The 13,619-nt window shown below is 40.1% G+C and overlaps 2 protein-coding genes across 3 annotated transcripts; both read left to right on the top strand.

Moving 5' to 3' along the window:
- Nucleotides 1-1,074: 1,074 nt before the first annotated feature.
- Nucleotides 1,075-2,375, top strand: LOC128860141 (protein D2-like). Its single transcript, XM_054097421.1, has 2 exons — nucleotides 1,075-1,344; nucleotides 1,404-2,375. Exons 1-2 carry the CDS (start codon nucleotides 1,207-1,209, stop codon nucleotides 1,881-1,883), a joined length of 618 nt encoding a protein of 205 aa, XP_053953396.1. The 5' UTR covers nucleotides 1,075-1,206; the 3' UTR covers nucleotides 1,884-2,375.
- A 10,185-nt stretch (nucleotides 2,376-12,560) lies between these two features.
- LOC128855638 (protein D2-like) lies at nucleotides 12,561-13,613 on the top strand. Of its 2 annotated transcripts, none has more exons than XM_054090695.1 (3): nucleotides 12,561-12,837; nucleotides 12,880-13,023; nucleotides 13,083-13,613. In XM_054090695.1, exons 2-3 carry the CDS (start codon nucleotides 12,925-12,927, stop codon nucleotides 13,560-13,562), a joined length of 579 nt encoding a protein of 192 aa, XP_053946670.1. In that variant the 5' UTR covers nucleotides 12,561-12,837; nucleotides 12,880-12,924; the 3' UTR covers nucleotides 13,563-13,613. The 2 variants fall into 2 exon arrangements, with proteins under 2 accessions (XP_053946670.1, XP_053946669.1); XM_054090694.1 differs by having other exon boundaries at nucleotides 12,563-12,837; nucleotides 12,902-13,023.
- Nucleotides 13,614-13,619: the final 6 nt, after the last annotated feature.

Here is a 13,619-nt window from a genome sequence, read left to right on the forward strand (position 1 = left end):
CTCTACTCACCTGCCGGCGGAGAGAGACGCCGCCCCACTCTGCCACGACCGTTCTGTCGCGGAGCATTCTGTAGATAAACCTGGAAAGGTCGGCTCCGACCCCCAGCCTACCCAGAGATTTAGTGATTGCCTCCGGGAGAACGTTATTAAAAGCCCCCTCATTGTCGAGGAAGGCAACAACTGCGAGTTCTTTCTGATATAGGGATTCCTCAATATCTTTAGCAATTGTGTGCAGAGCAGATTCCACTGATCTGCCTTTACAGTAAGCATGTTGGGTATGCGACAAACGCCCCCGAGGAATTTGCTCTTCTTATGTGTAGGTCAATCAACCTCTCAAGGGTTTTCAGCAAGAAAGATGAGAGACTGATTGGCCTAAAATCCTTAGGGGAGACATGTGAGCTCTTGCCAGCCTTGGGTATGAACACAACCCTCACAGCCCTCTAAGATCCCGGTACATAGCCCCTGGCTATGGAGTTCGCTTAGATAGAGCTCAGCCAACGGCATGACACCACTGCAGATTTCTGCAGCTGGGCAGGTATAATGCCATCAGGACCAGGCGACTTGAAGGGCCCGAAGGAGCCAATGGCCCAGGCCAAGCGGTGCTCATCCAGCAGCCAGCCCCGGTTCTGAAGGCAGATTGGTGTACTTCCAAGCTGGTGTTGCTAGTACGTAGTCCGAAAAAAAAATCGCTTGAATTAACAGTAAAAACTTCAAATTTTATTTCTTAAAAATAGTGAACAAAGCGGAGAGTGTACTCTTCATTTGAAATAACTGTAAAACCCCAGCGGCTGTACTATTTTCAGGAATAGGGCTGTATGTGCATTCGGCTACAACCAGCCCACAAACAGCTGTTTAGTGTATAATTAATTGGAATTCACACACACACAAATTACACGTTAGAAACAACTGTTTATTAGCAAAGAGATAAAAGTCATTATTCAAATTAACTTTATAATCATTTTTACGTGAGCAGATACATATCTACATACATACATACTTACATACATACAACTATGTTAGCTCGATAGGCAATAAAAAGCAGATTATTGACGCTGAATTTGAGTAAAAGCTCAACGAAGCTCTGCTCAGCTTTGACCTAATAGCAACAGCTTCAGTGATCATAACAGTTTATTCACAATTAGAAGCTCAACGGCTGTGAACGCAAACGGTGTCACTGAAAAGCAAAGCACAAAAACAACGTGTAAAATGTTTAATCTGAAACAATTATTGCTCCTGAGCCTGATGTGCTCCACATACGCTGAGGATTCGGATATTACCAAATTCATGAAGCATTTGGAAGTAATACCAGATCTCATCAGTGAAGGACCAAAGGACTTTTTGAAGGTAAGTTTAAAGAAAAATTATTTGAACTATTCAATGAGCTTAATTTTTTAATTTTGCAGGTGATCTATGACAGTGGTGTCATGGCCGATAAGGGTGTAGAGGTAACACCCACACAAGTGAAGCACCAACCCAAAGTCGAATGGAAGCCAGCCTCTGCTGACACTTACTACACACTCCTTATGACCGATCCGGATGTTCCCAGTCGTGCCAAGCCAGAGTCTCGTGAATTTGAACACTGGTTGGTAGGCAATATACCCGGCGATCAGCTGAACAAAGGTGAAGTAATATCGGAGTATGTCGGCTCGGGTGCACCAAAGGGCACGGGTTTGCATCGCTATGTTTTCTTACTTTTCCAACAAGCAAAGAAATTGGAATTTACCGAAACGCGCGCTACGAATAAGAGTATGGAAGGTCGTCAGAAGTTTTCCACGAAGAATTTTGTTGAGAAGTATGGCTTAGGTGTGCCGGTGGCAGGGAATTTCTTTCAGGCCCAATATGATGACTCTGTGCCGGAATTGTACAAGCAGTTGGGACTTTAAAAAGTAAATGGTGAAGAATGGTGATATGATAAATTCGGTGAAGATCGATCGTAGAAAAAAACTGGTTTCAAAAATTTTAGATTTTCGTTTTTTTGTTTTTTTTTTTCTTTAAAACTAGCTAATAAAGCCGTTAAGCACGTTTCCACACACGTATGTAGATGCATATGTACATGTATGTGTGACCGATTGTCCACGTATGTATGTGTGTGTATGTTTGCACATTCACATTGATCAACAGTTACCAAAGTAGTGCTTAAATTAAGATTTGAATATTTATGAAAGTTGGCGCTAATTAAAGTGAAAATATAGATTCCACTCACCAGTGACCGGTTGGTTGGCTGCTTACTGTCTGCTGGCTTGATTGGCAAGGTTAGCCAGACGACCTGCTGCATAGACGGCCATAAATGAACGGACAAGAGAACTGCTTTAAATAGTAACTATTGTACACTTTTTATGCACATTGTAATTAATTAAATGTTTGCAAAACATATACTTTTGTGTGTGTATTTGTTATGTGGAGAAATACTTTGCAGGTGAAATACATACATATTTATAAGTTCACTCGTTGTTGTGTTCGTATAAGCACACAAATCCGTAAACATATTTACTTAATTTTCTTTGAGGACACCGACCATTTGCGGATGTATTTGAACAGCAGAACTGCAAGAGTGAACGACTGAACCTCTGAGTGAATGCGTTTTTGCAGATTTTTAGATGATCTGCCGTATTTGATGGTCCCTATTTGTGTGTCACTATCATTCGATAGGTTCAATGCTAACGGCTCAGCCTTCAAAGATTACATAAAACTGTTACACCCTTTATTTTATATAATAACATCGGACAAAGGATAGATAGGATAGCTCGGCTAAACACTTAAGAATAGGTATAACACATAGGCTGAAAAGTCGCGGGTCTAACAAAGAAAACACGACTTTTTCGCTCAAAATTATACATCAAATTCATCAACGTAATTTCCATTCAGAACAACGCAATCATTCCAGCGACGCTCTACCATTTCAATACCACTTTTGTTGTTGTTGTTTTCATTGTTGTTGTTGAAGTGGTTGAGTATTTCTACTGAAATAATCCTAATTAGCGACCAGCACCGTTTTACTACCACAGTTCTCGTTTTTTTTTTTTTGCTTCTAAGTCAGAACCATTTAGCGAGGTCCAAGTATAGCAGCAAATTCTTTATCTCGTGCCCTAGCTAGCTCGGAACATTCACATAAGTAGTGGAAAATGCTTTCATTCACCCCTTCCGCTTGGCAGTCTCTGCAGATGAGATTGAAAGTGAGGCTGCATAATCCCCTACCTTGCAATGCCCTGTAAAGGTTGCAGTGATGCGTGAAATGTTTGGTCAGGAACATCCTAATTCGTCCTTTGGATTTTGTACGACGGCCATGTGTTTTTTGTTGTAATACATGTAGTTAATTTCTTCCACCTTCTGTTGGCTAAAACTTGATAGTGTGAAACAATGGATATTTTTATTATGTTGAGTAGGGTGGCGACTGCCACCGCCTCTGCTATGTCTAGTGTCGAACCTTTTTTTGCTAGCTCATCCCCTATCTCATTACAACGTATGTTCCTATGACCGGGAACCCATATCAGAGTAATTTTAAGTCAATGACTAAGTAATTTTAGTTCCTCTCTACACTGTGAGGCTAGTTTGGATGAAATGGAGTTAGAGTATAAGGCCTTGATAGCTGCTTGACTGTCTGAAAAGGAGGCTACTCCTGCTCCAACTTCCTTGTAGAGTTTTAGTGAATTACATGCTTCTCTGATCGCCAATAGTTCTGCCTGGAACACGCTGGTATAGTCAGGAAGCCGAATTGACTGAGATATGTTGAGCGGCTCCGAATGGCAGCCAGCTCCTACACTATAGTTCATCTTAGAACCTTCAGTGTAGATTTTAATATCGTATCTTCCAATCATCTTCCCTTTGCCCCAATCGGTTCTCGGTGGAAAACGTACCGTAAAGTCTTTCTTGAAGTTAAGGTCGAAGACTGTGTAGTCTGATTTGTTTTTGAGCAGCGAGGGTCCCTGTAACCGTGCGATCTGATTGTCCAGCTTCCTACCTGTATGTCTCTGAGTCCACTTTTATAGAACGATTTATCTTTTGCCTCAATTTCAGCGATAACCTCTTCACTCAAGCGAAATGTCTTACCGGCGAACATTTTGTTTAGATCTGCGCACAGCCAGTAGTCGCTGGATGCTGACACATTCCAAGATCAATTCATGCAGTTTTGTCGTTGTCTTGCCATCATCAACACGTTCTTATTTTTCGTCAACAGTGAGTAAATGCGGCACCCACTTTGGATAGAGCTTTTTCATAGTCAAATGCTCCTGCAATATAAAGCCAAACCATTCTTTTGATATCTTTACAATGTCAGCTAACTCACGCAACTTCACTTTTCGATCATTCAAAACGATTGTGTGGATTTTTTGATGTCTTCTGGTGCTACCGCCAGAAATGAGCTAAATACCATGAAATTTTAACATCTGCTTTCTTAAGGGGTCCCGGTGGTCGAGAGCTCGAAAATTAAGAGACTTCTTTTATAATAAAAAAAATTAAAAACGATATTTAAATTGTTAAGCTTTTTATTTAACTTTTTTTACATACGAGAATGAATTTTTTTTTTAATTTTAATAATTTAAAAAATGGCGATGAAGTTGAGCCTCCAGAAAAATTGGACCTGAACGGTTTTGTCCATTTTGGCTTTTCTATTTATCTGAAACACAAATACAAAAAAAAATATTAATCAGTATGACTGTAGTCCCGTTCTATGTAGAATAAAAAAAAAACAAAATGGCGTGGTTTTGAATTTGACGCTCTAAAAATCGGTTTTTTTTTAGTTTTTTAATCCAAAAAGTACGAAATAATTGAAATAATAATATGATTCTAGTACCGGCGATAACCATTGATGTTGCGATCAACATGAATAGTTTTTTTTTTTTTTTGACAACACCAAGCCGAAAAAAGTCGTTTCGAGATAAATGAGTTTAAAGTTTGAGGTACAGGAGCGCGCTGACCGCTCTCTACCTAGTTAATGGGCTGTAGAAGCTATAATATTGGGAAATTCCGGATAAAAATTTCACAGTACGAGGTGTGTTCAAAAAGTATCGCGAATTTTGAATTGTCGCAGGTTACGTATACTCGCATTTCGATTTTTTTTGTGGCGATATGTTAATTGTTGACAGTTGCTTTGCTTGCACGTGTTTCGGCTCGTCTTCGATTTTTACCTATTCAAAAATATGGATCAAAGAACCTGTATCAAATTTTGTGTGAAAAACGAAATTATAGTAAGTGCGCGGATGCATTCCGAACGTTGACTGTGTCATACGGAGAAGCTACTTTGGACCAAAGTAACGTTTATCGGTGGTACAAAATGTTCTCAGGAGGCCGAGGAGATGTGAACGACGAAAAGCGTGCCGGACGCCCGAGCACTTCAACAACAGACAAAAAAAATTGATGAAGTGAAGAAAATGGTCAATGGCCAATCGTCGAATCACCGTTAGAGAAGTTGCTGAGAACCTAGACATATCAATTGGCTCGTGGCATTCGGTTTTTTTCAACGATTTGAGCATGAGACGGGTCGCCGCAAAATTCGTACCAAACTGTTCAATTTCGAGCAAAAGCAGCATCGCATGAACATTGCTAAAGAGATGTTGGACTCTGTCCGCGACGACATAACTGGTGACGAATCGTGGGTTTATGGTTATGACGTGGAAACCAAAGCTCAATTATCTCAATGGAAAGTGCCGCACGAACCAAGACCGAAAATAGCGCGCCAAGTTCGGTCGAATGTAAACGTTTTGCTTGCCGTTTTCTTCTATTGCAGCTGCGTTATGCATCATGAGTTTTTGCCACAGGGTGAAACGGTCAATAGGGAATATTACCTGCAAGTTATGCGCAATTTGCCCGAAGCAATCCGCCAGAAGCGCACGAAATTGTGGAAGAATAAAAATTGGCTCTTGGATCACGATAACGCCCCTAACGCCGTCACACATCGTTGCTTGTGCGCCACTTTTTGGCCAAAAACAATACACCAATGATGCCACAGCCACCGTATTCCCCAGATCTGGCCCCCTGTGACTTTTTCTTGTTCCCGAAACTGAAGAGGCCCATGAAAGGACGACGCTACGCTATGATTGACGAGACATCGAAGGAGGAGCTGAACAAAATAAAAAAAATGATTTTTTGAAGTGCTTCGAAGATTGGAAAAAACGTTGGCACAAGTGCATAACATCTCATGGGGATTACTTTGAAGGGGGTAAAATAGACATTAATGAATAATGATCGCGATTCTTTTTGAACACACCTCGTTTAATCTTAAAAGCCTATGCTTTCGACCTATCAAAAAAAACGAAATTTCTAGACCACTATGTGTTAAGCCCGGCACTTTTCAACCCATGTATTTCATATCTACTTGGTCAAAAAGTTCCCGTATTGTAGTCAAAAAAATCAAAATACAAGTTTATTGCTCAAAAGTGATATTATCGCCTTCAAAGTACTCCCCATCAACTGCAACGCACTTATGCCACCATTTGATCCAGCTCTCGAAACATTTCTGAAACTCTATTTCCGGTATAGCTATCAGAGCCGTCTTCGATTTGTCCTTTCTTTCGGCTGTTAAAACGCGTTCCCCGTAGTCGTTTTTTGACTCGATCAAGAAAAAAAAAAAGAAATCGCAGCGAACCATATTAGGTGAATTCGATGGCTGTTGGATGGTATTCCTTTTTTCTTGGTCAAAAATTCATGGGTAATGATGGCACTGTGCGACGGAGCGTTTTCATGGTGCAAACCCCACGAGTTGTTTTCCTATAAATTCTTTCTTTTTTTGGCGATTTGCTTAACCCTAAACGTTTCATAACGCCCAAATAATAGTCCTTATAAACTGTCTGACCTTCTAGCAAAACTTGGTGGCGTACAATTTCGTTGTAATCCATAAAAACCATGACTATCGCTCTCTTTTTTCACTGAAACCGAAGCGGTTTTTTTGGTCTCATTCGGAGTTCTCCACTCACTCGCTTGATGTCCGGATTGCGTATCGTACTCATAAACCCATGTCACGTATCCAGTAATGATGCGTTTGATGAATGTTGAGTCGGATTCAGCCTTAGAAATAATGTATTTGGCAATATCAACGCAGTCCGTTTTTCTGCATGAAATTTAGGTTCCTGGTCCAAGAAAACTGAGACCAACTTTGGAGCGACAATGCAAGACTCTCTTGAACGGATCCACAAGCGATGTTCAAGTCCTCAGCCAGCTCTCTGAACAATCAAAAAATGGGCCCACTAAGTAACGCTGATAACTAGATCGTGAAAAATCTTATTTATGTTCCAAGATTATTCATAGTCACTTTAGTCAATTTATCTTTTTATAATATTCGTTCTAATTTTCATGCCAAAATTTGGTCGTTAATTTTTTATAAAAATAGATTTCATTGAATAACAATGTTACGTTCGATTTAGTCGTCGCCATTTTCCACTGCGGTACACACTAAGGCTTATATCCCATTGTGACGTCGCGTTGAAAACTTGTCCTTATCTCTCCGGAAACCAATGTGAACCGTACATAAACTTTGGAAGGCCCCTAATTTTCAATGAGGTGAGATCTTCCAACTCATTGAAAGATTATCTACCTAAAATAGTAAGCCTTCGTCTGGATAGAGCAAAACATCGACACAGAAAGTACAAAATCGTCTCTTCCTCATCCAGACAGCTTCTGAAGAAGTGGCTGCACGTTCGTCCTCTGGGCGTTTCTGCCTATTTGACAGCGCCCCGTTAGAACGTAATTCTGGGCGTTAAGTTTATGCTTATTTTGGCTACGCCTTTAGCGCTAAGAGTCGATCACAATTGTCCGGGCGATTCTGCAGATAGGTTCGGTTACGCCCTCTTTCATTATTGCACATCTGCTCTTACAAGTTTCTAAAAAAATAAGTAGCTTACATGTTTGTAAAGGCCCTGTATAAGAGGTCTGTATACTCATCAGTTAATTTAGTACCAAGTCTCGCTAGTTCATCGACCCTGTAATTTCCCTCTATGGTCCCTTTTGAGGTAGCAACCTTACCCTTTAAATTTATTGGTCTCAATTTGTATGAAATTTAAGACGTTCGACTTTTAATATCAAAATACCTGCATTAATCTGGTTCTTTTGCAAGAGGTGAGGCTTTTATTCTAATATTGATAAGATTTCGCATAATTTAATTAACAACAGCTATATAACTGGTGCAAAGAAATACTAGAAATCTACTGATGCAAAGAAATATTTGTTGTCTAGAAAATATAAATGGTTAATTTGCATGCCAGTATACATGCAAAAAACCATACATACACACGTACATACATACAAGTTTATTATGGCACATACATTCTGTCAAAAAGATTTCGGGAATTGTTCATTTAAAAAGCGTTAAACATAAGTCTAACTTTTTTTTGCTGGAATGTTGGTACAACTGTCCTCTATAGTGTCGCAGAGTTTTGGCGTGATCCGTCAATTAGCTTGTTTTTGGCATTTAATTATATCAGTTAAGCGCAGGTGTGCTCTGCGATTTTCCCTATGGATAAAAATATCGAATATAGAATTTGTCTTAATTTTTGTGTTTTGAACGGGATTTCGTGTTGAAAATCGTTGAAAATGTTGCCGAAAGCCTATAGCGAGTGTGCTTTGTCAAAAACACAGGTCTACGAGTGGTATAAGACTTTTGCAGAGGGCCGAGAAGTCGGGGAAGATTTGCCCCGATCTGGTCGCCCATCAACGTCTTCAACGGATGAAAACGTCTACAAAGCCAAAGAAATGTTGCCATCATCTAAGTTTGAGGGAGGTAGCTCGTGACCTTAGCGTTTCTGATGAATCAATTCGCAACATTTTACACCATCAATTGGGCATGAGACACGTGACTGCTCGACTCGTTCCAAGAAAGCTGAATTTCTTTCAAAAATCTATCGGAAGAAGGTGACTGAAGACGAAGATATGCTTGAGCAAGTGATTTCGGACCCAACGTTTATCCAGCACATCATAACAGGTGAGTATATGGGTATATGAGTTTGGCATGCAAACCAGTCAACAGACGGCTGGATGGCGCTATCCACATGAGTCGAAACCCAAAAAACCACGTCAAAGTATGTCAAAAGTGAAAGTTTTCTTTGATTATCATTGTATTGTGCACTCGGAATTCGTTCCAAATGGTTCTATGGCAAATGAAGAATATTATTTGGGGGTTATGCAACGTTTGAGAGAGAATGTGCGCAGGAAACGGCCTAATTTATGGAAAGAAAACTCATAGATCTTACACCAGGAAAACGCACCGTCTCACAAGGCTCATATTGTGAGCACTCGAGCATGCTCGACAAATATCATCGAACAACCACCATATTCACCGGATTTAGCCCCCTGTGACTTTTTCCTTTGCCCAAAACTTAAATTGCCACTCTGCGGACGCCGCTTTGAGTCGGTAGGAGCTGAAGAAGATCTCTTCAATCGCGTTTAAAAGATGAATTGATGACTGGACTAATCGTTGGCATATGTGTATTGCTTCGAATGAAACCTATTTTGAAGGCGACATTAATAAATTTTGATGATTAAACAATTATTTTGCGTTTTATTGAACAATTCTCGGTACTTTTTTGAAGGAATGTATTGCACTGAAACTCGCAACCGTCCAAATATCTGGGTCATGCAATTATTAATGTTTATAAAATAGCTTTTTCTGTTATTTGATGCTTCATGCCGCTTTAGGTATCAGACCCGTAACCAACCCGAGTCCTGCTAATAAAGGGTTGTTATTTTGATAAAAGACCAATTGGTTTCGTTGCTTGTGTGGCACGTAGCGCCGTCTTGTTGAAAATAAACGTTGTCCAGATCAATACCATCCAATTCCGGCCATAAAAAACCGTTAATCATCTCTCGATAGCGCAATTCATTCACCGTAACTGTTGATGCAGTTTCATTTTCGAAAAACTAAGGTCCAATGACTCCGCCGGACCATAAACCGCACCAAACAGTCACACGTTAAGGATAGAGAGTCTAACCCGCACACACCGGTCGGACGCGAATTGGATGGGGTTTTAGTCTGATTACCTTAATTTTCAAACTCTTGATTGATAAGAGCAAATACGGTCAAATGCAATGTGAATGCCAAGTTTAGCTGATTTGATAAAGAAGTTTCATAGATAAAAATATTTACTCAAAAGTAGACAGCAGTGAATCCATTGTTTCATGAGTTGTATGGCAAGTAGCGCCGTCCGCCGTCTTGTTAGAAAGAAATGTTGTTGAGATCACGGCCTTCAAAGAGTCGTTTATCATAACGTCATTCATTGGCGATATTGATTGATTGATTCCCCCAGTCCATAAGTGGCACCAAACGGTATTACCTACTTTTTGAAATATTTGAATGTGCGTGTTAACAAATGAGTAAAAATGTCACACCCCTTACAACGGAATAGCCCTAATATAAACATTTTTTAAACTATCCTTTGTTTGCTCAAATAAATATGGTATATTATATAAAAGAACGTTCATATTTACATACATATACCCTATGATCAAAAAGTACAAAAAAGTGATGTTGACTGTTTTCTTCGATTGCCAAGGCGTAGTGCACCATAAGTACCTTCCATGGGGCCAGACAGTCAATAAAGAATAATATTCATCCGTTTTAAGGTGTTTGAGAGATGCTTTACGTCGCAAACGGGCGGAAATTGTGCTGAATTATTTGACCAAACACCAAGTAAATACCGTCGTGCAAGCACCGTATTCACCTGATATGGCTCCGTGCGACTTCTTTTTGCTTTCCAAGTTGAAGTTACCACTTCGTGGAAGGAGATTTCAGTCGATAGAGGAGATCAAAGACAATGCGACAAAGGATCTGAAGGTCATCCCTTCGTCGGCCTATCAAGGGTGCATGGAGGACTGGGTTAAACGTTGGCACATTATTGTTGCTTTATACGGGTAATATTTTGAAAAAGAAAAAATAAATTTGCCTGAAATTTAACTCTGTTTTGCTTAATTTAAACATTCCTGGTACTTTCTGATCATAGGGTATACATACATACAAACGTACTGGCTTTCATCTTCTCAACTAAATTGACAGCCTATGGAAAACGCAAATGCCTGTATTACAGTGGGAGTTAAAATATTGAAATTCAAAAAAATGGTTCAAACCGTTGCTTAGTAAGTGCCAGCACCGAGTAAAGCACAATAATTAATGGGTCAGCATAGCCCAATATATGAAGGAAAATATTTTGATTAAAATTCAAGGAATATAACATTTTTTTAATTAATAAATATAAAATTAATTTATAAAAGTACAAAATATAGAGCTCTTACGTTTATTTAAAAAATTTAACGCGTCTGATCGATGTCTCAAAATGAGCTTTACAAATGAATTTTTTGCAGTTAACACATGGTGCGATATAACACACTCTATGCGCTGTGAGGTCAGCTCTTAAGATGGATTCATCCGTTTCAATGATTGCATAGGAAACACCTGTCGTTAAGTGAAGTAATTCGTTTATGGAGTAACCGATGTACTCAGACATTAGAAATCTTGGGAGTGGAGGGGCTTAGGCAGTCTACTGGAGGGTATGATAAGAGTATTGTGGTCTCCACTAGTCGGAGTGTCGAAATGTTAGGGCAGTTTACGCGTAAAGTGTTTAGATAATGAAGATAGTTTGTAAGTTCAATTGACTATTTGGTTTTGGTGTGATTGAGGTGTGTAGTAGTGGAAAATATCAAAATCTAGCGGAATAGTGGATTTCGGATAGTGGAATATGGGCATCAATCCCGTGCGTTATGTGAGCTCAACTGGTAATAACTTCAGCTACGAAGTATGGCCGAATACTTATTTTTGGTACCAAGAGTAACAAAAGCCCTTGGAGTCCACTTTAACCTTTTCAAATCGAAGAATTTCATGAAGACTAAGGTTTAACATCCCAGCGCGGGTAGAGCGTTGCTCTCTTTGAAATTGCAACGCAAGTGGGATTTTGAACTTGACTAAAGGTTTCACCCTTGCAGACACCTGCTTGAGTCAGAGCCGCCTCCCAGACACGTCGGAGACACCTCCTCAATTACGCCGACGAGATTCAGGACAAAACGTACAGACAATAAACGACATTTATCGGTAGACCATCACCACCTTCTTAATCTCCCGACCCCTAAATGCCGTAATCGGAGCCAAACCACCACCTACAGCAGATGAAGAACTCCAGCTTCTTCGTGAGACCCGCGTAACACGTTCCGGATATTGTAGCAGGTTAACCTCCTACTTATCCCGAATTGACCCCAACATATGTCCTACATGTGAAGGCCCCGCACGATACTAACCACCTTTTCGCATGCCCCATCAAACTTACTCACTCACCTAACACACCTTTGGCTCTGGATCCTACCTGGCATGTTTCCCGAGCCTACATTTAAATGAGTTAGACGAAGACGGCCGGTGATATACACTACACTGACAGGGCTTGTATTGCTGCTACAACAACAACTTGACTAAAGCCGTTACTGTGTCAATTTGGTACCGCCAATTTTTAAAGCAAAAGGCTTTTATATCCCATGCCACATAGCAGCCTTAGTAGGACCTATTGGAAACTTTTTTACCGGAGCATTCTGCAAATTCGTCGTTGATTTCATGGTTCTAAGCGATCCTATATTTTTTACAATGCACGAAATTCGGCGCTTATCCTGTTCTATAATTTTCGATGGTGGTCTGGTGCACAGATTTTGTATCACCGAGAGTTCACAAATTCAAAAGAATTTTGGCTGCCACTATAACTTTGAATTATTTCGATTGACAAATGAACACATCCACTTATGGAATTTATTGCCAAACAACCAAATGGGAAAAGAAATTCAATAGAATTTTACATTATAGCAAACAAGAAATAATTTATTTTCAATTTTACTTTATAGGTTTACAGAAAAAAAACTGCGCAACAAAAAGATTAAGCCACTGTAAGAATGTGCAGAACAAAACAAATATTCCCGGCCTTTCAGATCATCTGTCTAATTCTAATAGGGAAAACGTTTGGGAGAGCACCCATGGCTGTAGCGTCGACTGCTGTCAACATACAGGAGATTTTCAAACAGCACCAAGTTGTGCCGGACGTTATACCTTCGGCGCCAAAGAATTTTCTAAAGGTTCTGAAACTCGAGTTCGCTCGATTTGTGTAAATAATAAACTGCTAATTCCATTTTAGGTCACCTACAAAGGTGTGGTGGCAGAAAATGGCATTGAACTAACACCCACACAAGTGGCCACACCACCGACGGTAGAATGGGATGCGGAAAGTGATGCCTTTTATTTGCTCGTAATGACTGATCCAGATGCACCCAGCCGCAAGGACCCGAGATTTCGTGAATTTCATCACTGGCTGGTTGCCAATATACCAGGCGCAGAAATAAGCAAAGGAGATGTGTTGACCGCTTATGTGGGTTCTGGGCCGCCCAAGGGAACAGGACTGCATCGTTATGTCTTCTTAATTTACAAACAACCAACTAAAATACGATTTCAAGAACCGCGCATACCAAAAAACAGCAGTCAAAATCGGCCAAATTTTAGTGTAGCAAAATTTGCAAAGAAACACAAATTGGGTGATCCAATTGGTGGTAATTTTTTTCAAGCGGAATGGGATGAGTATGTGCCGACAGTGCACAAACAATTAGCGGGCAAGAAGTGATGAGGTTTAAAAATGATTATTTCTGAAGTAAACTGCATCCTTCCCAAACAATAATCC

Source organism: Anastrepha ludens, chromosome 2 (assembly GCF_028408465.1).
Source record: "Anastrepha ludens isolate Willacy chromosome 2, idAnaLude1.1, whole genome shotgun sequence".
In the NCBI taxonomy this organism is placed as follows: Eukaryota; Metazoa; Arthropoda; class Insecta; order Diptera; family Tephritidae; genus Anastrepha; species Anastrepha ludens.

Bases quoted from the DNA above. Each gene is read 5' to 3' on its own strand.
- LOC128860141 (XM_054097421.1), top strand. From the start codon at position 1,207: ATGTTTAATCTGAAACAATTATTGCTCCTGAGCCTGATGTGCTCCACA. The intron at 1,345-1,403 runs GTAAGTTTAAAG...TTAATTTTGCAG, and splicing joins GACCAAAGGACTTTTTGAAG to GTGATCTATGACAGTGGTGT.
- LOC128855638 (XM_054090694.1), top strand. From the start codon at position 12,681: ATGAACACATCCACTTATGGAATTTATTGCCAAACAACCAAATGGGAA. The intron at 12,838-12,901 runs GTAAGAATGTGC...TAATTCTAATAG, and splicing joins AACAAAAAGATTAAGCCACT to GGAAAACGTTTGGGAGAGCA. The intron at 13,024-13,082 runs GTTCTGAAACTC...ATTCCATTTTAG, and splicing joins CGCCAAAGAATTTTCTAAAG to GTCACCTACAAAGGTGTGGT.